Source organism: Camelus dromedarius, chromosome 2 (assembly GCF_036321535.1).
Source record: "Camelus dromedarius isolate mCamDro1 chromosome 2, mCamDro1.pat, whole genome shotgun sequence".
Taxonomy (NCBI): Eukaryota; Metazoa; Chordata; class Mammalia; order Artiodactyla; family Camelidae; genus Camelus; species Camelus dromedarius.
Window position 1 is genome coordinate 83,407,901 of NC_087437.1, and position 25,084 is coordinate 83,432,984.

General features: G+C 39.9%; 1 protein-coding gene across 1 annotated transcript in view; it reads left to right on the forward strand.

The window, feature by feature from the left end:
* The window catches only part of GABRR3 (gamma-aminobutyric acid type A receptor subunit rho3), a 44,586-nt gene extending 19,717 nt beyond the window's left edge, over positions 1-24,869 (forward strand). The window contains exons 4-9 of the mRNA XM_010978501.3: positions 978-1,201; positions 4,527-4,609; positions 5,645-5,785; positions 10,246-10,398; positions 18,935-19,131; positions 24,567-24,869. Of these exons, the coding sequence (XP_010976803.1) occupies positions 978-1,201; positions 4,527-4,609; positions 5,645-5,785; positions 10,246-10,398; positions 18,935-19,131; positions 24,567-24,869 (1,101 nt within the window). The remainder of the gene's footprint in view (positions 1-977; positions 1,202-4,526; positions 4,610-5,644; positions 5,786-10,245; positions 10,399-18,934; positions 19,132-24,566) is intronic.
* The last annotated feature ends 215 nt before the right edge of the window (positions 24,870-25,084 follow it).

The window sequence follows — 25,084 nt, forward strand, 5'->3', positions numbered from 1 at the left end:
TAGTTCAAGAAAAAAAAAACTGAGTATTGCTGGGAAATAAATGACAGTAAGAAGTAAGCAGTTGTGAAAGGTGAAGTACACTGTCGTTACCCAAACCTGTGACTTGGACCAAGATAAGAAAGTTTCTGTTCAAACAAACAAAACATTAAATGTAGCCATCTGAGAGTCAAACAGAGCTCAAATTATTGACATAACTGATTTTTTTCTGCTAAAATAATGTTAACACAGCTTTTTCTTCTCATCCTTGCCTCCTTACAACTGGAATGCACGTTAACAATTAAAATCCCTGAGCCATACTGGGTCAGAGTCTCTGGGAACTAGCTTCTGGGGAATGTGCCATTTTAACAAATTCACAAGTGATTCTTTTGCACCCTTGAATTTCAGGACCACCATTTCATGGTATTCATTTCGTCTCTTAAGCTGAGGGAGATCAGTGTCTCTGTCCCAGGACCTCTGACAACATGCCTTCCACTAACAGCTGCAGTAAAGGCTGTGTCCAGGTTTTTGTGGGACTGTAGCTTCTCCTACGTGGGGAGGTCTTCTTTAACAAACACAATATCAATTTACAGATACAAAATCAAGTATAAAAGTGAGTATGTATTTATAGTGAGAAAAGAAATTAAAATAAAATACTAGGCCATGGGGTTTCAGGTCCCTTTCTTCTGAGATCTCTTTAGGTGATTTACCAGGATGCTTAGGTAGAAATGCTTTCCACTTATAACCTGTTTCCTTTCACCAACTTGACTACTTGATAGTTTTCAGAAACTCTCAACATTCACCAGAGTCCAGGTGAGGGAGAGGCTCTGTAACTGAAGCTCAGTAGCTTCATTCTAAATCTAAATCTGAAAATACAATAGAAGCTATTCACGTATAAGTCATTAACACCCGTGGAAACCAGTCGAGACTAATAGGGTTGATTGGTCATCCTGAACTGTGTTCCTACTGGCTTTGACGTGTCTCTTTTTCTCTCTGCCTAGGACTTTACAATGACTTTTTATCTCAGGCATTACTGGAAAGATGAAAGGCTCTCCTTTCCCAGCAAAACCAACAAAAGCATGACCTTTGATCATAGATTAATCAAAAGGATTTGGGTGCCTGATATCTTTTTTGTCCATTCTAAAAGATCCTTCATCCATGATACAACCATGGAGAACATCATGCTGCGTGTACACCCTGATGGAAACGTCCTGTTCAGTGCCAGGTGAGGAGTGCTGTTTGCTGCCTTTGGCTTTCTCATACCCCACCATCCACACCACAGCTGGTGGGTCTCACTTCAGGCTAAACTCACAGTATTGCTGTATGTAGTCATGCTAGAGCTTGGGGGCAAGCAGAAGATGTGATTTTTCTCTTGGTTCTAATTTCTAGGTTTTAAAGAGTGGTTTCCTATTCTAACTGTACCCACTCTGGGCATATATTGGAGAATTATGGACATCCTTAAGAGTCAATTTTATGGGTACATAAAACTGCTTTTCCTCCTTACCAACTCCACTCCACCCTGCACCCCACCAAGCCATTTTGGAATCTTGGATTAACTAAATAATTTTGTGAACTATCCCCATTTCTCACAGGAAGATCTAGTCATCATCCAGGTTACCCCTAATTTCTTCATTTAAAAAATTTTGAAAATTAAAAAAATTTTTAATTTAAAACATTTGTTCTGACACTATGCCATGGGTGTCCTCCATCTTTAATATACCATATCTTATTTAAACCTAATGAGTCCTGTGCATACTAAGTGGCTTATCTTAGGTAACCCAAAAAGTTTTGGTAAATCCAAGCAATTCAATTTTTTTTTGCATGTCTTAGAAATCCCAGAAAGATTCAGTAGTAAACTGAAAATAAAATAGCTCCCCAAGAGATATCCATGTCCTAATTTCTGGAACCTGTGAAGGTTACCTTATTTGGGGGGGGGAAATCTTTGCAGATGTGATTACAATAAGGATCTTGAGATAGATAGGAAAATTATTTTGGATTATCTGGTTGGGACCTAAATGCAACCGTAAGTATCCTTGTAAGAGAAAAGCAGAGGAAGGATGTGACACAAGTGTAGGAGTGGAAGGCAGTGTGACCGTGAAGACAGAGATTGGAGCCCTGCAACCAGCAGCCCAGGAATGCTGACAACTGCCAGAAGCTGTAAGAGGCAAGGAATGAACCTCCCCCCAGAGCCTCTGGAGGGAACAGGGCCTTGCTGATGCCTTGATTTCAGTCCAGTGATAGTAATTTCAGACTCCTGGCCTCCAGAACTCTGAGAGAATAAATTTCTGTTGTTTTAAGCCACCACATTTTATGGTAATTTGTTACAGTGGAAACAGGAAAGCAATACCGAGTCTCTTTGTTCATCAAAAACACCTTGCTCACTTTAGTACAAAGATGCTATTACCAGACATTTTATAAAAGTTGTCCATGTTTTTTTAAAAAGTGCTATTAAAGGAAAATACTACTTTCCATAGGACTTTTAAATCAGGAGTAACATAGGACTGTAAGAAGTGTTGGAGTCAAGCCTCACTAGGGAATCAGAAGAAGACAGCCCCATCTGGCCGAGGAATCTACTGTTTTGTATTATTTTGATGAGAGGATATCCACTAAAGAATTGATTCAGTGGGTTGTCCTTTACTCTACACATTCCAAAGAAATGTTTGGCTCTTGCCTGTCTCCTGGGAAATAACCTACAAGCCCTTGGAATGTCCTGCCTGATAAGTGTGTCTTTATTTACTGGAGGCCTTGAGCCACATGGTATCAACTTGACCTCGGGAGGGGCTGAAGACTAAGGTCAGCCATAACTGTGTGACCAACCCTCAGTTAATACTTTGGACCCCAGGGCTCACGTATCTTCCCTGCATGTTGTCATGCATCACTGCGAAGAGAAGCGCCGTCCACATAGACCCACGAGAACAAAACAATGGGAAACTCGCTCCTGGTCTCTCCTGGAACCTGCCCTGTGCACCTTACTTCATTGCTGATTTTAGCTGGTCTCTTTCATTGCAGTAAACCATCATCTGTTAGCCTAACAGCTTTGCGGAGTCCTGTGAGCCCTTCTAGTGAATTGTTGAACCTGATGTTGGTCTTGGAGATCCCGAATACAGAAAGACTAAGCGATTTCAGCTGACGGCAGAGCCAGTCCAAGCCCAGAGCCAGGTCACATGGCCTCAGGCTGGGTTCTCACACCGTCTATGGACAGCGATTCTCTCCTTGACCAAATTAGTTTAGCCAGAATCCCCCATTCTCAACGTCTGATCACCCTCTGTATCTGATGAGGTTCCACATCCACCTACCCTGCCCCTAAACCCCAGGTGATAGCTGATCACCCTGGCCCGTCTTCAGCAAGAATCCTCTCAGGTCCATTTAGCCAGAACCCCCCAACCCCTGATGTTTCCTCTTGGTAATTTTCCATCCACTGACCCCCAACCCCCTGTTCCTTCGCTATAAATTTCCACTTGTTATATTTGGAGTTGAGCCCAATCTCTCTTCCCTATTTAAAAAATATATAGTAATCCTCTTAAATGGAGTTTGCCTTACCATTCTTTAACAAGTGTCAGGAATAATTTTTTCTTTCACAGTGCCTATCTGACCTCCTCGGTTGTTAATTTATTCACAGGTACTCTGAAGGAAGTAGACTCAAAGACTTCAGAAGTCCTTTCCAGCTTTAAAGTACCAGGAAGATGTCAAGATGAGTGTGTTTTGTGGCACAGTCATCCAGACACCTGCCTGACCTGGCATTTTGCTGCATAACTATCGGCAGTAGAATTCAACCCCGGCAGGAAAAAAAAAAAAGGTTCTGCTTCTCTGATTAACCTGGGGGCACCAGGGGTAGGAGCAGCTGTTGCTTTTGTTTTTTGCAGACTTGCTCAGGGGCCTTTTGTGAACCTCTGATCTGCTATTGTAGATACCAAAGCTTCTACTTTGAGGCAGGACCATAGTACAGCAACCTCTGCCTGAAGCCAAGCCAGGAAAATCTAGGAGGACATAAAATTTGGGGAAAAAATAATTCCTAATCAATATGCAAACCTTTTGACTTAATAGCACCTGAATTATGCATTTTGCACATAGGTCTATAACTGAAAATGCTCCAGGCTTTCCCCTCACTCCTGGAAAGATAATTTCCTCGAGTAAACTTGCTTTGTGAAAGAAACATTTACCCAAAGGTTTTTATGACCACCATTTCCAGCTCTTTATTGCTGGAAACCATTTAAAGTTTGGATTTTCCAAAAGGTAGAAAATATTTAAATCTATTGAAAAATCTTCTAACTTTGAAGTGTGTTTTTCTGAAAACATCAGAGCCAGAAAATACAGACGAAGCTGACCAGGAAGTGGTGAGATCAGAAGCAATTATTAGAGCAGGAATTCACTCATTAACTCTGTGTCTTTAGCAAATCACCCACCTTCCTGTGTTCGCTTCCTCATGGGTTACTTGGATGGAAGAGGCTAATGCCTGTTTTGCATTCGATAGGAGAGCTTCAATGCTGCATGGTTTATTTGACCATGTAGTTAAACGATCTGCAGTTTTCTTTTTCTCATTTTTTCTATAGGATAACTGTTTCGGCCATGTGCTTTATGGATTTCAGCAGGTTTCCTCTTGACGCTCAAAACTGTTCCCTTGAACTGGAAAGCTGTAAGTGCTACTCCCTGACGGAGTGAGTATGCGTGATCGGAACTCACCCTCACAACTTGTATATAAGTGCGCACACTCTTAACAAGCATTTAAACATCTTCATACAAGTTAAATATGTTTATCCAAAACAGCTGTGTGGTTGGTTTGTTTTCTACTAAGGATGATGGCAAATTTTCTCTCAAATGAGAAGATAGAAGATTCAAGGAAAAAATGCTTTGATAACTACATATTCTGTGGTTTCCACAATGGTTTTAAAGGGACATCTCCCTAGAAAAGTGTATTCTTACTAACATTATTAACATAGACTGACAGATTTGGAAAGCTCTGGAATTTTTGTTCCCGTATGAATCCCAAGTTTCCATTAAGTGTTCTTGGGTTCTCCAGAAAAGTCCAGTTCTACACAAAGACCCCCTAATCAAAGTCCTGCCAAAGAACCAAGCCGGCTCCCTGTCAATAACTTTGACCCACCTGCTGTTTTTGACATGACATCTTGAAAGCTGACTGCAGTTTTTCATGATGTGGGTAAAATGCTGGGAATCTCAATGAATGTCTCCTACATAGACGCCTCTCCCCAAATCCATTATAAACTTTATATAACACTATTGATTTTAGAAAAAAATATTCTTTACAAGCTCGGCTCACTTTGGAATTTCATCCAAGAGAGCGACAGAACTGAAGGAGCCTAAAGACTCGGGGACAGGCCTGTGCCTGAGAAGTGATGCTATGACGTCGTTTAGTGCACACAGGCATGGGAGCAGCTCTTTGGAGAGTTTTAATGCATCATGTGGGCACAAAAGTCTCCACACTATGTCAGTAGTCAGAGTCTAATTTTTGAAGGGTTTTTTTTTTTTTTTCCTTTTTGAAGGTGTGAGTATCATCAGTCTGTTGGCAAACATATTTGGCACCTGATATATATGTGACATTGTATACAGGTCCCTGGGGATACAGAAGTATATAAAACATGGGTCATAGAACTCAGGGAACTAACTTACAAGATCCTATTCTAATTACAAGAATGCTATTGTCCTGTCTTAGATGCCTACAATGAGGAGGATCTAATGCTGTACTGGAAACATGGAAACAAGTCCCTAAATACTGATGAACACATCTCCCTTTCTCAGTTCTTCATCGAGGAGTTCAGTGCATCCAGTGGATTTGCTTTCTATAGCAGTACAGGTACAGTATTTTATGTGGACAATTCATCAGCATTTATTGAGCATCTATCATTTGCAAAGCACATGTGGAAAGACTGAAGTCCAAACAAGCATCCCATTTGGCCAAAAACATCATCCTTCATTTACAGGCAGCCTCTCCACTTTCCAAGACAGATCTTCCTCAGCTTACAATGGGGTTACCTCCTAGTAAACCCATCCTAAGTTGAAAATACTGTAAGTTGAAAATACATTTACTACAGCTAACTTCCAGAACATCATAGCTTAGCATAGCCTACCTTAAACGTGCCCACAACACTTAACATTAGCCTGCAGTTGGGCAAAATCAACTAACACAAAGCCTATTTTATCATAAAATGTTGACTTTTTCCTGTAATTTGTTGAGTGCTGTACTGAAAGTGGAAAACAGAATGGTTGTCTGGGTGCAGAATGGTTGTAAACATATCGGTTGTTCACCTTCACGATCGTGGGGCTGACTGGGAGCCATGGCTCACTGTCCGTGCCCAGTGTCATGAAACAGTGTATCGCTAGCCCAGGGAAAGATCAAAATTCAAAATTGGAAGTATAGTTTCTACTGAACGTGTATTGCTTTCACATCATGATTAAGTCAAAAAATCCTATGTCAAGTCATCCAAAGTCAGAGACCAACCATCTGGTCACATTTCTGTCTTCCTCATGTAACCACCTCTAACTAGACATCTTGCTTCTACTCAGCCCCTGCAGGCTACTCATTATACAGCAGACAGGGTATTCTTTTGAGAACATAAAGAGCATGGGTTTTTTCCTGCTCAAAACCCTCCAGTGTTTTTCCATCAAACCTATGGAAGAATTTAAGCTCACCGTGGCCTACAAGTCCCTACATGATTTGGCTTCATCTACGGTCAATCTGACCTCACCAGCCACTCCTGGCCCCTCCACCATACCTGCTCACCCCACTCTGGCCTCTTGTTTGCCTTCAAGCACACCCATCTCATTCCATCTGCAGGGCTTCTGTTTTAGCCCTTTCTTCTCTCTGCTTGGAATGCTTTTGTAAAAGTATATATATATATATATATATATATATATAGTTTTTTAATGTTTAGAAAGATTAATGATAGATACCTTTGAGAAGTAAGTATAAATATTAGGGAGGTTTTCAATTTTATTTCAACACTTCTCTATTTTTTAATTTGTTAAAATAGACATACTTTTTAATGAGAAAGATTAAAATAGACTCTAAGACTTAAAATAAAGTATGTTGGAAGTTCTATTCAAATATCAAGTCAATAATGATATCTCAGTTCATTCAACCATTTCTGAGGTCTCAGATCAACATTTATAAATTGATTTTAGTTAGTGATAGTTCTACCTCACATTTTCCATAAATTACCAGTCTACATAGAGCCAAATTCAAGTATTTTTCTCAGATTAAACATTCATTTCATCAAAAATATTTTATATTTTGTCTTCATTTCTATCACTAAAACAACTACCATCACCACCATTCCCAAATCAGTGATACAGGAAAAAAAAAAAAAAACTGTACTTGTGGCTTTGGTTACAAGAAGCAAAAGTATAGTTATAGTTGTAGACCTTTAGTTTCCATTTGATAGCTGAGCCATCACGTACTCACTTTTTCCCGTGTCATTGCCTTCACCACTGTCTGTCAATATTAACAAGCAGGTGAGGGCTTCTGCCCCCTCATCCCTTTCAGAGCCCCTCAAAAGCATGCACTGTTAATTTAGCAAGAGAAAGAAATAACTCCTGCCCCTGTGAGATGCATTGAACAATTACTGTTTATTGCAGCTTAACGTGGTGGCTGAAAGCACAAGTTCTGGAAAGGGACTGCCTGAGTTCAGATCCTGACTCCACCACTTATTACAAATGTGACCTTGGACAAGTTGCTTAATCTCTCTAAGCCTCAATTTCCTCACCTTTAAGTTGGTTTCTACCTTGTAGGGTTGTGAGGGTACGTAATTTAATAAATTCCAATAACTTAGAATACTGCCTGCTATACTCAAAAAATATTAGCTAGTAGCTGTCATTATCACCCTTTTTATCAACATAATCATCCTTATCCTTTCAACACAAATTGAGGCCATAGCATCAACAGGCCATTGAAGGTGACAGTCTCCAGGTATGAAAACCTTCTTGAACCTTGTGTTGGACTGTCTCCCCAGTTACTACCTGTCTCTTCCACTTCCTGCCGCTCACTCTCCTGCCCTTTCGCTTTCTTTCATAAACTCCCCTTCTTTCTATCGTGTGGCAACCTGATGGAGGTGGATGGACACTTCCACCCACAGTTGAGTTCAGATGTCTAAATTGGTGATACCACACATGTACCAAAAGGTATAAAGAGATTTGTTACTTAAAAAGTGAGGTTTTCTAGAGAAAGCAGGGCAGCTCCCAAGCAGGTCTGGAAATGGCTTGAGAGAACAGGGAGGGGAGCCTGGCTTGGGTTTTGTGGTGGTTAGACAATGGGGCTGCAGTGAGGGCCCCCTTGCACAGGGCCGTGTTTGCACAGTTTGATCTTCCACTGCTGGTGCCAAAAGAGGGAGCACTGGGCTTTCTTACTAGCTTGCCCAGGTGTGGGGCAGAAGGGGAAGTGGGGCTAGAGAGCTAGCAGCAGTCAAATACCAAAAATGGAGTCAGACTTTGTATTTATTACACTACCCACAATGAGGGCTCCTTCTCTTTCCAAAGCAGCACTGCTTTTCCTGATGAGTAAAGGGAACTCTTCCTGGCTACAGCTTCAACAACAAACTGTCCCTAGTCTCCCCTTCCCAGAAGAACTGCAAGACAGAGCAGCATTTCTCCTGCTTGATTACAGAAAAAAAAAAAATTCAGAAAATTATGAGTAAAGAAAGACCTCGTTACCTAAATTTATTTCAAGACTTAAAACCATATACATTAACGTGTCTTTCTTTATGAAGTACTTTCACAGCTTTTCCTCATCTCTTTTAATCTCACAATAATTATATGAAACTATAACATGAGAGATGCTATTATTCCACTCTACAACCATAATCAAAATTCTCAATTGTGAACCATAACGAAGTGGGCTGTAACATAGGTAATACAAGACAATGGGCAACTTAAAAACAGAATGTATATTTTACTTTAGAATGTACTATGTAGTGTATCTTTTATTACATTACCCTTGTAATGAAATTGTTTGGTATTCCTGAAACATATCAACTGATGCTGAGAGGACCTCAGAACAAGTAGGAAAGAGAAGGGTTGTCAGCACTTAATTAAGAATACAGTACTAGGAGTCCAGTCTGCCAGTTCATGGGGGATTGGATAGGTGTGTATCTTAGACTGAGTACCTAAATATTTACCTGATCTAATAGGTTTGCCATCTTGGGTTACGTAAGAAATTACTGCTGAGGAAGTAGAAGGGTTTTCCAGCTTTGCAACACCTATGATTTAGTGTTACTATTTTTAACCTATAGTCCCCATGTTTTGAATAATTTTGTCTCAAAGTAAACAGCATTTATCATAGAAAAAATAACCACCACTTATTAATGTAAGGTGTATTTTCATTTTTATGTATTTTATTATTCACTGTCTTATTTGAGAAAAGATTTAATAAAATTGGCATCACAGTAATGGTGAAATAAAGCAACATTATATGAATTAAAAATGTGTGAGAGAGTAAAATGTAGAACAAGGGTAAGTTATTGTATAGAATCCGATGTTTGGTTATTAGAGAAAAGCACTCATAGAAATCCTATAGATAGTCCAAAATTTTGGCCTGTAGGCTTCCTTGCAGCCAATGTGAAAAGGGAAACCTGAACAAAGTATATGTGTAGATATGACCACAATTGGTGTTCTTGATCAGTGCTAATCAGTCAGTAGTACCAGTATGAGTTCATATAATTCCAACAGAAAGAAAGAAACATTATCATTTGGCTACTTTTTGGCAGATTTGTCATAGATAAATTAATGGTACCCATAAAACTTTGAAATAATAAAAATAGGTTACAGATACTCCCTCCCCCAATCCCTCTTTGAATGCTTAGCTGTCTGGATCCTAACTTGGAATCCAGTGACCTAGTAGCTACTGTGAATCTCTTCCTTCAGATAAAATGTTTCCTTTCATTTGTTATAGCGAATAAATGGTTTATTGCCTCTTGCGTCAGTCATTAGTCACGTATTGAAGACTTTTTCACCAGCAGAAACATTGCAAATACAATATATTTTGGCAAAAGGTCTTTAAAGGCCATCCCACAAAATAAAATTACCATTCATCCCCAAACAGCAGGTATGAAATTTAAGGGAGAATATTTGAGTCAGATAGTTAAACAGACTGCAGTTCAGGTAGTTCAACAAACATTGGATGCAGTGCAGGTAAACAAGGATGAGAGCATTAAGTTCCACGTTCCCTAAGAGCTTGGAGACTGCAGAAGCAGGTCATTTCACTAAGCGTGGGATTGCCATGAGGAAGCCCGTTCTGATGAAAACTTCGGCTTTTTCTCATAGGTTGGTACAACAGGCTTTTCATCAACTTTGTGCTAAGGAGGCATATTTTCTTCTTTGTGCTGCAAACGTATTTCCCAGCTATGCTGATGGTCATGCTTTCATGGGTCTCATTTTGGATTGACCGAAGAGCTGTTCCTGCAAGAGTTTCCTTGGGTAAGTCTTTCCACATCTTTGTGAAATATTAATATAGGAGAAATGTCGAGGGCGGTAAATAAAAAGGGTGATAAGTGGAGAGGGAATGAGAGTGGTGGTTTAGTAGGGTTGGTTACAGATTACTGAGGTCACAGTATTTGGTTGAGAACCTCAGGAGCGAAGTGCGATTGGCCTCTTTCCCTGGGAACCCAGACGTAGGTATGAAGCTGCACCAAGCGGCCAAAGCCGGGTGACAGTAAGGAGAGGGTGCAGTGGTGAAGCGCAGATGTCTCTCTTCTCCTTTTCAGGAAAAGCCCCCGCCCCTTGCCCCATTTCTTTTCGCTTTGCCTGACCAACCTTTACGTCATAGAAGGGTTCCATTCAAACTAATTTACACTATACTATTGGCACCTTAATAAATTTCTTTTTGGAGAGGCAGAATGCTTAAATTTGGAAATGTGAATGCTAAGCAGAAATTAGGGCTTAACCAAAATGCCAAAATCCAAATCAACCACAGTGGACTTTTAGGCATGGTGTCAATTCAGTTGGCGAGAGATTTCAGGTGGCAGGATGTTGCCAGCCTCATGGAAGTTGCCACACAGGTGTGATTATCTACTCTGTCTAGAGTGTTATGTGCCACTGTCACACATACAGATTTATCGGAACCATTTCAGACCCACTTAGCAGTTATTGAGACCTAACAAAGTGGAGGTGCCAAGCTAAGCACTTAGATAACGTGTTACTTCATGAGAACCCAGGAGTCTATCCCATCTGCTTTCTTGGCTGGTTCAGGGTAAAACTGCAGAACTCTCTCATCTGGGCTGATTTTCTTCTTTCACCTGTAATGCTCTGTCTAGAGCAAAGATTGTTGTAAGTGGTTCACAATCATTGTAATTATCACACAATTCAGTCCAGAAAGGGTGATTTCTAAGTTAATGCTCACAAATTATTCGCATACTTCAAAAGATGATTTGAAAGACCTAAATTGTCATTAATATTAATAATTTGTTCACTTCTTTCCCCTGTTAAAAGCTTCAATCTACAAGCATTTGAGGCTTGAATGTCTTCAGAGGGGAAAATACCAGCTGAATGAGTAATTAAATTATTGTGGCTGTTCCTTCACATCAGAGCAGCCTGGTCCTGACCTGAGGACAGACAGCAGGAGGGCAGAGCAGACCCAGAGAGGATATGAAAGGCCCATTTCCAGCCCTCGAGACAGATGAGAAAGGCATTCAGTCTCTAAAGGCTTATGAACAAGCCTTTTCAATGGGATCCCAAAAACTGAATGCTCAGTTCTTACACTTTGAAAATGACAGCAATAAAAGCTGGTTCCAGGGCAGGTTGGGGTGAATGGAGAACACTAAAATGCATTTAAGACACCCCTGGAATTCTGTGCTTCCTGCGGCTACATCTGATGCCTCAGGGTTAGGGAACCGCTATGCAGATTTATGTAAAAGAATATACAAATCAGAAGTGGAATCAGATGTGTCCCTGTCCTTTTTTGTTTGTTTGTTTTTTAGTAAGAGAATTTCAGTATTCCCAGAACACTGCTATCTTCTCAGGCTTTTGCTCCCTACCGCCCTCACGTTCTTTCAAAGATGCTTTGCTCTGTTTTGCTGGCTCTTCCCAAATGCGGTGTTACACAGCTCTCTGGAAGGTCCCTCAGCAAGCTGTCTTCTCAGCTCTTCCCCTACTTCACTTTCTCCAAAGCATTTTACACTATTAAGCATCCTCTCCAAATTCAGAACCAAATGTAGTGGTCCAGAGCCCAGCCTCAGCTTCCTCATCTGCAAAACGAGATTATTCATACTCCCTTCCTGAAGGTCACCATGAGAATTAAATGGGCGTGTTTGTGTTCACGGCCCAGGCTGACGTCTATGCCGTAGTGTTGGATAAAACCAACCAACAAAAATACATTTATTTTCATTACTCTGCACTAGTCTAGTTTTTCTCCTCCCTTGGACTTTTCTTTCATTTCTCATTTTTTACTTCTTCCTTCCACTCCTTAAGTCACTCCTTCCCAAGGTTTTGCTCACTTTTGGTTCTTTCATCTAGTGGACCAAGGCCCCTGCTTCCAATGTCTGTCCCTATGAAGAGAAATTCCCAGTCTATGTCCTTATCTCACGTCTTTCTCTCGGGTTCCAGAGAGGTAGGCACTGCTGCCTGCTGGACTTCACCTTCGGGTGGACAGGCACTCAGCACGGTCAAAACTGAACAACCACTCTCCTCCCACACACACCTGACTCCCACTCACTCTCTTGACTTCAGCCCTTCTATTAAGGGTCACCAATTCATTGAGCCTGTCATGTTTGAACCTGCAATTTCTTTCTTGGTCTTTGGCAGTGGTTCTCAAACTCTGGTCTTAGGATCTATTTACACGTTAAAAATTATTAAGGACCCCAGAGAGCTTTTGTTTTTGTCAGTTGTATCTGTCATTATTATCCATGTTGGATATTAAAACAGAATTTTTAAAAATGTGTAGCAATCCACTTAAATATAGTGATAATAAACTCATTACAAGTTACCATAATAACATACTGAATGAAAACTGTTTTTCTAAAACAAAAAATTTTCTATGAGAAGAGTGGCATTGCTTTACATTTTCACAGACCTTTATTGTCTGCCTTTATGGAGGACAGTGGGATTCTTACCTCTGCTTCTTCATTCAACTTGTTGCACTAGGCATATAGGAAGAGATCTGGCCTCACTCAGATACATAGTTGGAGAAAAGAGTCATATTTTCATAATGTTTTCAGATAATTGTGTGTAGTCTTCCTTGGCATTACACCAAAATTCAGCAAGTGACACTTTCTTTAAGGTTAGCTGCAATGTGGAATCTGAAGCTGTATCAATGAATGTTTTCTACTCTATTAAATTAAAATCATTTTCTCTATCTTGCACTTTGACTAGATCTTCTGATGCATGCATTGGTCATTTGAAAAATATCAGTGTCCTGGGTTACACGAATCTTCCCAATGTTCACATCATTCCTTACACGTACCAAAAAATCACATTCGTTAATACCACAGCTAATCTTACCCAAAAATTTTTGAGTTGTAGGAAGCTCTCAAACTCATGGTGATGGGTCCAAGTTTAAAATCCTTCTAATTTTGGCTTGAAAGCTCCAAGTTTATCATTTGGCAACAAATGCCATTAGTTGTTTTACTTCAAGTGATAGGCTCGCTACTCAGTTTCAGGGAAGTGTCTGTCAGATACCCACGATCTGAACAACCATCATTTGTCTGTCAGTTGTTCTTTTGAGTAAAAGTAGTTTTTCATTTAAAAAATGCCTAGTGTCCAGCTCACAACCCAATTACCTGAGCCCTTTTCCCCCAAGACAGCTCTTGTACCATTCTATGCAGAAGTATTTTATATATACTTCTTATTTCCTCAACTAGAATGTTCAAAAGGCATATCCTCAGGCCTGTAATTTAATAAAATTAACAATTTTTACTGATTTTTTAAATTGTGATGCTGGGGGCTGAAGAATGTAGTGCCTACCAGGTGGGCTGGGTGCTGCTGCCTTGATTCCTGCTAAAGCAACAGCAGTTTTCCCCAGCATTGCTTTTGTCCCACCAGTACAAATGTCAACACAGTGAAAAGGGTAAATGATGTCTTAGTACTCTTGTCAAACTTGTTTCTACTATACAGAACCTCTGAAAATGTCTTGGAGGCCCCAAAGGACCCGCAGACCATACTTTGAGAACCGTGGCTATAAGGTGTCTAATTCTTCAGAGTCAGCCTTCTCTGTAAGAAGTCTCCAGATATGCTTACCCTTTCTTTTCCCTTCCTCCTGCCTTGACCAGTGCTGTGAGCCTTGTTAACTCTCACCTGGATTGTCCTAATAGATCCCTATCTGCTAGGTTTTATGACATCTGTCCCACTGGGGAGTAGGGAGCAGAAATCCAGCTCAAGCTCCATGGGACGTGGTTTGAGGTGACGTCCTCTGGAGGAAGGGGCATCTCTTACTAAGAGGACTTATAATTGCTTATTTCACCTCCTGTTCTTGCCCCAGTTCAATCCTACTGCCAGAGTGATGTCTCTTAAACACAAATACAGTCACAATACACTCATCTCAGATGCCATCGTGTAAATACACTCAACTTGGAATCCAAGGTGTCCCTTGAGGGTTGCCAGATAAAATATGGGACACTCAGTTACATTTGTATTTTTAGATAAGCACCAAAAAATATTTCAGCATGAGCATATCCCAAATATTGCATGGGACATACTGATACTAAAACATTCTTCATTGTTTATCTGAAATTCAAATATACCTGAGTGTTCTGTATTTTTATTGGCTAAATCTTCAACCACACCCAGCATACCTGGCTTGGGCTTCAGTCAGTCTGAACATTCAGTGTTGTCAGGCAGGCCCTCTTGCCTGTGCTTATCTCACCTCCATACATTTGTCCTGGCTCTTGCTCTGCCTAGCGTTGTCCTCCCTGCCTGTCTTTCTCTGTCAAAGTCCTGCCATCTCTGAATGGCCAGGAGCCTTTACTGATGGTTCCAGGCAGATATGATCTTTCCCATCTTTGAACCACAGAGCACTTTGTATCTCTCCTAAGGTACCTACTTCCTCAATTTTGTGTGTAGCTATGGGCTGGGTTGGTAGCTTATCTTGTCTCCTCTATTGGAGTATGAGTTCCTTAAGGACGAGCATCATCATTTCCATCTTTTTTGTTCCTGCGGTGACGGGCACAGTGCCCTGCACAGATTTTGTGCTCGATACATAGTTGTTAAATTGCCAGTATTCAGCCCATCATGTTTTTAGTAACTGTACTTCAGTTACTAACTGAAAACAAATGATAATTCATTGCTTATTAAAACCCATCCACATTTGGGTTCATTTTCTGATTGAAGATGAATCACTTGCTGGTTAAGACCCTTCCACATGTGTCATGTCTCAGATAAAGAACAATCTGAGGTATCAACTGTGATTAGGCAATTCTCATAAGAGATACAGCCATCCCAACTTAGAATGGGCTAAAAATACTATTCTATGTTTCCATTCAATTTGGTATGGAGAGAGAAAGAGAGAGAGGCTATTAGCTGTTCAAGGATGTTTTAACCCTCCTGGAGGTTCTCCCTTCTATCTCCCTCCTTCTTTCCTTGCCTCCATCATTCCTGTTTGGCCGCTCTGCATGGGGTATGGCATTCACGTAAAACATATGAAGTAACAGGGTCATTTATCAGGACACAGACATGGCAGAGAAAGGCAACTAAAGTGTTCAGGCAGTCCTCATAAAGGAAAATGTCCGACAGAAGATATGCCATATACCTGAAAAAGTAAGCATTCTGGTGGTGTTCGTTTTACCATTACAGAGGTTACCAGAACCTCAGTGCAGTGGACCCTGGCACCACTGTAGTGGGATAATGGTTGTTACTCTCTGACCATTGAGCGGTGTTGGAATATCCAGCCCATCTTCCTCTCCCTCACATCACTTCATATTTCCTTTCTGCCTAAGCCTACTAGGAAAATGTTCTTACTCTTTTAAAGATGAATGTAGATACCTATTCCTTCAAAAGGGCTCCCCACAGCACAGCTACTGACTCAATGGTTCTAGGTGATGCTTGCAGGCGCTGCTGCTGTCACAGAGGTCAATGAACCACTCCATCATGTGTGGCAAAAACGCGGCCAATGAAACACACAGATAAATAATTCTCCCCTAACTAAAGGGTTCTTAGGACCCCATACCTGTCCATAAGAGTTAATGTGGTGCAACTGCAAGGCTCAGGGAAGTTGAGTTCCCAGGGGACAAACTAAATATTGTCTTTTAACGCTTTCCTGACTATGCATAGCAATTTCAGTGGGTAGGAAGGTAAACCTCTAATTCCAACACAGGACCTTCCTTTGACTAAACTGGTCACTTGATATAATTCAAAACTCCTTTACTGCAATGTTAACTTTAATGGGCTTGGAAGGAAGATGATTTCTCAAGATGAATGTATTTCTAAGGGGTGGCTCAAGACATAATAGGTATGTTTAATGTAGCTGTAATGCTCCTGACTCCGAGTTCTGTTGCTTTAGGAATTTATGTACCAGAGTTCTCATCCTTTACTCCCTATACTTGACAATCCCTTCTCCCCAGTCTCTCTCTCTACCCTTTTTTTTTCTTCTCATTTTAAACAGGAAAATCTAGAATGCTAATTTCAAAATAAATAAAGCAACCATAAATTAGTAGGACTAAGCAGCCTTCTAACGAAAATGACTGATAGTTGATTGCTGTCTGGCAAATATAGATAATGCAATTCCCTTTTACTGATGCAACAATCATCTATTTAAAATGCATGACAAGACCTATCTGACATGTAAACTTGTGTGTTTGTTCTAAACCCTTATTTTATCTGTTAAGCCCCATGTTACTGTCCACTGGGGAAAAAATCAAATTCTAACCTCTATATCTTAGATAACCAGTAAGAGAAGATATTTAAAAAATTTTTGAACAAATGAGGTTAGCTACTAAATACAAATGTTCATTTAGGATTCATTTACTTACATCAGCAAAATCCTGGAAAGAATAAGACTTTTGGCCTCTTGAAAAGCACAAATCACCTTCATGCTTCCTGACATAATTCTACATTCCGTTTTATGACATCTTTCCTCAGAGAAGCTCCATTTATAGAGATTGGTTTATAATCTTAACAACAAAAGGAAATTCCCTTTATGGGTTCAACATGAGAGGCCGCAGGTTTGCATGTAAAAAGAATGTGTCCTACACTCAGAGAGAAAGATTTCGATCCTGCTCCTGACAAAACTCAGGCTAATTAGCCACACCACTCATATTTCTTTTCTGCAGTGTGTGGCTAATATTTACCTAGGTTTATGGTGGGTAAACACTGAATAAAGGCAAGCAAGTTTTATTTAATCATCTCGACTTCAGCTACACACACACCTGTACTGTCAACAAAAATTTGACATCTCCATGTTTATGTCAGGAGCAGGATTGCCAAGTTGCTTTGGTCTTGATCATTCAAAGGAAAATCTTAATTGAAATTGAATAATTGTCATTGTCTTTGATGTGGGCCTCCCTCAGATAAGAGCCTTGCAGAATTATTGTAGAAAAGGGAGAAATGTGTGGGCGGAAGCTGTGCACGTGCTGTGTCTGTCCATTTAGGAGTAAATCACAGTGCTCTTCCTGCTGTTTGGGATTCTGTCTGTTGACATTAAAATGTCCTCACAACTTAGAAAAATCATTAAGGATTCCATTTGCACCTCTCTGGTGGGAAGTTAAGAAATAAAACCATGCCAGCCAGTGTACATTTCAAATATTTACAATCCTATGCTTTCTCTCTAGGCAGTGCTCTCACAGTATCCCTCTGAGAAATTAGTGTCGACACAGAATAGCCCTCCTCGAGGCTGGCATTTTATTAAGGAAATTTCAGAGTCACTTCTTTCTCCACCATCCCCCAGAACCTCTGATGCGCACGGCAGAGATTAAAGAAGGGAAAGGAAGAGAGGACCAGGAAAGGGAAGGGGAAGGCAGTAGGAAAGGAATAGAAGGAAAGGGGAGGGAAAAAGAGAAAACAAGGGAAAGGGAGGGGAAGGGAAGGGAGCAGAAAACGTCACTGGCACTTAGCAGTTGCTTAGTAAATATTTTCACTGAACTGAGCCTCCAATAGCACACTTCCATTCTGAATCTCAACTGAACTGTGGTTTCAGTAACAAGGCACAAAGTGATAGCAGTAATGTTGGCTTCTAAGTATTCTGTGTACAGAGACAGCAGTCCTTAAGGCTACTAAAGATCATTCCATGACAAATGAAAGGTTAAAGATTGACATGAAGACAATTTCTTAACAGTGAAAGTTGTGAAGTGATGGGAGGGGTAGTGGAAATAGTTTCAGAATTTCTTTCCCAGAATTTTAAAAAATTGAATACATTTTTACCTTTCTGACATGTCCGACTCCTGATAGAGAAAGACAAATATCATATGATATCACTTATATGTGGAGCCTAAAAAAAATGATACAAATTCTATTTACAAACCTAAAATAGACTCACACACATAAAAAATAAGCTATGAGTACCAAAGAGGAAAGGATAAATTAGGGGTTGGGGATTAATAGACACATGTTACTACATATAAAATAGATAAATAACAGGGACCTACTGTATAGCACAGGGAACTATATTCAATTTCTTGTAACAACAAATAATGGAAAAGAATCTGAAGAGAAAAAAAAAATATATATATATATATGTATGTATATGTATAACTGAATCACTTTGCTGTACACCTGAAACTAATATTGTAAATCAACTACACTTCAATAAAAAAAGAAAAAAAAAAACATGTCTGAGTCCTGAAGACTTTAGCTGGAGGGAAGGATACGTCATGGACGATGGAGGTGAGGATAAGAAAAAGAGACGGACAGAGAAATCTGAGAGCTTCTAGCTTAGGCTCAAGCTTTTTCTAGGTTAACATGAAGGGATTCCACCCACACACACACCTTTGATCACCAGATATTCTAGAAATGTATCCCCTGATGTCGTCCAGCACCAGGTCCTGGAACTGAGTGGTTTTGTCACTGAGCTTATCACTTTCTCAAATGGCAGGAATCACCACAGTGCTGACCATGTCCACCATCCTCTCTGGTGTGAGTGCCTCCATGCCCCAGGCGTCCTACATCAAGGCCGTGGATGTGTACCTGTGGGTCAGCTCCCTCTTTGTCTTCCTGTCGGTCATTGAATATGCAGCCGTGAACTACCTCACCACAGTGGAAGAACGGAAACGATTCAAAAAGACAGGAAAGGTACTGGCTTGCTTGGACTATTGGATCCTTTTGGGAATATGAAAAAGACTACCCTCATTTCTGCCCACTCCTGACAGCATTGCAACCCTTGTATAGAGTCCATTGTGCCTTGGCAGGATGCAGGTTTGCAGGATGATGACAGTTTAACATGGAACTTCATACTGATTCTCTCTGCTCTGTGCTGGCTGGTTTCCTCAGATCCTCATTTGCCTTTCGAGGAGGTATTTTGTGTGAGGAATTTCTCTCTGTGTGCTCCCCTCCACTGATTCTAACCCTTGGGAAGAAGGGGTTGTACAAATCACATCCTTTCAAGTAGATGATGGTGATGATAATAATCATAGCCAACTTTAATGAGAGTTTCTTATGCATTGGCATCGGGCTAACCACCCAACGTATTGTGTTATTTAATGCTCAGAGTGACCCCGAGAGGTGGGTACGTTACCAGCTTCATTTTACCAAGGTGAAGTAGGAACAGAAGGGGAGTATTTGGCCAAGGTCACACAGCTTGAGAGGAATCGGGATTTGTTTCTGGAGCTCCCTGACTCCAAAGATTATGCACTTGACCAATAAAGATAGCTCTCCACCAAGGGCTAGGATTTGTTGCTCTTTTCTTGTCACTCGGGAGAGTGGTAGAGCATAAAGGGAAGTTCTTCTCTGCACAGTATCGTGGGAATAAGGTGCCTTCTGGGCTCTAAATGTATCACATGTTCCTTGTGACATTGCTAATAAATCTGGATAGACTGATCTTTACCTGCTTCATTTCATAAAGGATTAGGGCACCAGTTCCCTGTTATTATGAGAACTGACATGAGGTATTTTACCTCAGAAACCTAAGTGATCAAATTAATTTCTTTGCTATATATATGTGCATGAGTATTTGTATTTATGTATAATTTTAATCCAATATATTCACATGGGTTTAAGAAATTCTTATATGAGCATTTATACATGCCCCAAACATTATTTCATATTTTTATACTTCTAGTGAGAGCATTTCATACTTTTCAGAGCACTTTTATATCGTCTTCTTGAACTGAACCCTCAGATCAGCTCCAGGATGGAGGCTTTGCAGAGATTATTTTCCCTCTTTTTAAACTCCAAAAGCAGAGTTTTAGTGAAGTAAGGTGATTTGCCAAAAGATCCACAGCCAACAGAGCTGCGATTGCAATTCAGATCTCCTGTAATGCTGCTTCATTTTTATTTCATATCCTTGGAGTCAAAGCTGTAATTGGAGCTGATTTTGTTTTATTGCAGATGCTTCAGTTTCTTTTGTTGACCGCATGTGAGTGTGGGTCCTGTCGCACACACCCACAGTGACTGCTCTGCAGGGGTGAGGAGGTCAGGAGCCCTTAGATGAGTATGTGGTAATTGGCATGTACGCATCACCTGGGATTTGTTAGGATTTTCGTTCAGTAGCTCTGGGGTGGAATCTGAGAGTCTGCATTTCTCACCAGCCCCAGCGGCGGCCAATCCTTAGCCCATGCTGTGAAAAGCAATGATTTTGATCATCTGTGAAGTGAAAGGTGACAGAGAAAAATGTGTGATGAGGGAAAGAATTTTGTTGTTCTTGTTGTTTTGTTTTGTTTTTACATGGGAAGTGGTTAACCCTCGAAAGAGACACTAAAGTAATGTTGGCTTACCTCTGTCTAGTCCTTTGACTCACAAATATCTACATCTTCCACCCCCACCTGCCACTCAACACACATTTTTTTTTAACGTTTTTTATTGAGTTATAGTCATTTTACAACGTTGTGTCAAATTCCAGTGTAGAAACAACACACATGTTCACACAACCTGAATTTTTTTTCACTTTATCATATTGTAGACAATCTGTATACCACAGAGGAGATTCTTTTGACTTAATAAGTGTTGTTCATTTTAAAAATTTATTTTTGATTTTAAAAACAATTTTTCTTTTTTCTCTTTTTTTCTTCTCCCTTCCTGTCTTTATCTGATCTTTTTTTCAATTGAAATATAATCAGTTTACAATGTTGTGTTAATTTCTACTGTGCAGCATAATGTTTCAGTCATACATATACATACATATATTCGTTTTCATATTCTTTTTCACTATAGGTTACTACAAGGTATTGAATATAGTTCCCTGTGCTGTACAGAAGAAACTTATTGTTCATCTATTTTATATATAATAGTTAGTATCTGCAAATCTCAAACTCCTGATTTATCCCTTCTCACCCCTTTTACCCCTGGTAACTATAAGGTTGCTTTCTATGTCTGTGAGTCTCTCTTATTTGTAAAAAAAAAAAAAAAAAAGTTCATTTATGACCTTCCTTTTAGATTCCACATGTAAGTGATATAGTATGGTATTTTTCTTTCTATTTCTGGCTTACTTCACTTAGAATGATGATCTCCAGGTCCATCCATGTTGCTGCAAATGGCATTATCTTATTCTTTTTTATGGCTGAGTAATATTCCATTATATAAATATACCACAGCTTCTTTATCCAATGTCTGTCAATGGACATTTAGGTTGCTTCATGTCTTGGTTATTGTAGATAGTGCTGCTATGAACAATTGGGGTGCATGTATCTCTTCATATTAGAGTTCCCTGCAAATATATGCCCAGGAGTGGGATTGACTTTTAATTGTAGTAAAATATATACAACATAGAAATTTTCACCTTAATTGTTTTTAAATGTACAGTTCAGTAGTATTAAGAACATTTGCATTGTTGTACAGCCAATCTCCAGAACATTTTTGTCTTGCAAAACTGAAACTCTGTACCCATTAAACAACTCCCCATTTCCCCCTCCTCTGATCCTTGGGAAACCACCATTCTAAGCATCTTCCTTCAAAGGTGCAGTTATCTCAGAGAAGTGTCCCACTTGCCATTCATGTATTTGTGGGACAAATGAAAGAGCACAGGATTCGGAGCCAGAAGTGATGCCAAACCTAACTTGCTGGCTCTGTGTTCCAGACTGTCTCCTAAACCTCATTCTGTATTTGCAAAATGGTGGAATTTCTTCCCTGTTTACCTCACAGGGCTGTTACAAAGGTCAAATGATATAATAAGTGGGTTTGAATTTTTTTCAAACTATAAAGTGCTCCACAAATATTAAGTTCCTATTGTGATCAGTGCCCACAGCATATGCTCTGAAGGAGTAGTAGTTTTAATAGGGATAGTGAGAACAGGCTGCTTGAGACCAGAGCGTGGGATGCTCTGATGAGGGGCAGGGAAGAAGGATACGTGTGCAGGTTTGGGGGTTAATGAATGGCATCTCTCCCCATCATCCCTGAGCTGGGGAACCAGTGAGAGAGAGAGATGTGGGAGTCAGGCTGATTGCTGTGATGATGTTATCTTCGTTATTGATAAAGCAGTTTGGAGAAAGTGCCTTAGGTCTGTGAGCAGGAGATGTCATTATTATTTCATGGCTGTATTAAATGTATTTACTCTCTTGGTCGCTGGTGAAGCTAGATGGTTTAGGACTCTCCCTGTAAGGACAGTTTCCTTTGCCTTATTTCAGAGAACAAACCAGGACACGAATACAGATCCGAAAGTGAAAACTCAAAAGGGACTGAGCCACATATGCCAGTTCCTTCCTCCAAACCCCTAGGATGGAGTGATTGAGGGATGGTAAGAAAGACCAGGACTGTTAGGCTATGGAGTTCCTCCCTATGAAATCGTGAAGTCACGCAAAGCTCATGCCCTACCGCCACCACCATCACCACCATCGCACACCTGTCCCCGTCACCCCCAGATGCCAAGAGCTGGGAGAGACAAAGGGGCCATCGAAAATTTGTGCCGAGTGTTGACCTTTTCCCAGAAAGGTGAAAGGAAGCTGATTTCTTTTTTATTCCGTCATCCACATGGTCTCCTAATTCCAGGGCTTAGAACTCAGTCTTCTAAAACAGTTACATCTGTATTTAGCTATAATATGCCTTAGCTATGTGCTTATTTGTGGGCTGAAGTGAAAAATTAAAGACCAGCTCTAAAACTGTTTCTGTTGGAAGAGCCACCTTATAAATTGTGGAAATTAGTAGCCCATTGGTAAATGGTGTACTGCAAGACTTAATCAATTCTATAGATCTAGATTATCATAATGAAGAAAGAAAATAATATTCTTGTTTTTCAAAGAAGATTACTTCTTCTTTAACATACTAATGACATTGTTGTTAACATAAAAATGTGAATGTCCATTGGGACGACTCAGCAGTGTTCTGGGTGCCTAGCAAAACCGCCAAGGAGACTATACGTATTTACTCCATCCTTAGATCAAGAGTTTAATATATTATTGTTATCATTGGCTATTAGTAATTCAGTCTTGATGCCATTTCATGTTTATTTTACACATTTACATTTTACTGTGGAAAGATTCTGCAACTAAAACAAAAAGGGACAACATAATTTGAGTATCAGTCCCTGGTTAGTTTACTTACCACACAAAATAGTCCCCATGTCTCTTGAATTCAGTAAAATACTAGGGTTTTGAATCACTATGAACCAAATACATGTTTTGGCAGAATTTACTCTGCAGTGTCCAATTTGAATTCTGAATATTTACATCCAGTAGTAGCCTACCCATGTTTGTTCATTTTTTTAACTTCCCTATAGATCAAGAAGTGATTTTGTTTTCTCAGAAAGCAATTAGTAACAGCTGCTTCCTAGACACAGCTCTGTACCAGTGAGAACCATTATCTCCCTTAGAGTAAAACCTTAAAGAAAAATGGTAGTTTAGATTCAATCAGGCAGTGGAGCCAAAAAGCACTGATAATTCATTCCTTCCAAAAAATAAGCCAATTTCAAGTTGTTTAATTCAGCTATGTTGGTAACACTCATAGGTAAATTTTCAGCAAAAATGGAAAGGTTTGGCCAATTTGCATTTTAAAAGAGCAGTTAAAATCATTCCCTACTCCCACCCCAGATTTAAGCATAAATGGATCATCAGATGATATTGTTCTGTTTGGGACCGAAAACACACTGATTGGGCATACTGCTATGTTTTCTGCGAAGGGGAAAAATACAATGAAAGACAAATCCAATTGGCTTATATTAGTCTTCTGATAAATCATATTCAATTTTAACTCACAAACTTACGGCAAATTCATACTACTCAGAAACAATGTTCCCTTCTTGGGAAACACACATGGAGTGTAACAGTCTATCGGGCCAGGAACTAAATTAGAACACATTGGCAATTATAGTCGTGATACATTTATTTGTCATAATGCACATCTCTCTCTCTCTCTCTAAATACCTATTAAAAATGGGTCTCTAAGATGATGTTTTCCATTTATTATGAACATGACTTTTAATCAGACACCAGAAACAAAATCAGAATTCTGTTCTTTAAAATAAGCAAAACATTCTTAACATTTATTGAAACTATGTTTAAAATCTGATTGTTTAGACTTTTACTGTAATTCCTCCTCCTAAAACCATATTCATGACTTACTAACAAAAGTCTCTTTGTCAGATTTCTGGAATGTACAATATTGATGCAGCTCGAGCCATGGCCTTTGATGGTTGTTACCATGACAGTAAGACAGACATGGACCAAACTTCCTTTTCTCTCCACTCAGAAGAGGACTCCATGCAAGGAAGATTCACAGGCAGCCCCAGCATAGATTCACCTTGGATAAAGAGAAGACAACCCCTAGGAGGGCATGTTGGTAGAATCATCGTGGAGAACAACCATGTCATTGACTCCTATTCACGGATTTTATTTCCCATTGTGTACATTACATTTAATTTGATTTACTGGGGTATCTATGTGTAAAGAGGAATTCTCAATGTATAAAACTTGTTTTGGAGTCAGATTATGTTTAAAACAACAACGACAAACAATTCTTAACTATGAGTTGGACGATACTAGACTAAACTGGAGTCAGCCATCTATTCTGGCCCAAAGAAGGCTTGAAAGTTGACTAATTTCCATCTTGGAAAAAATTTAAGGTCCCAGGAGAATTTGACACCATCAATAAGAGTCACAGG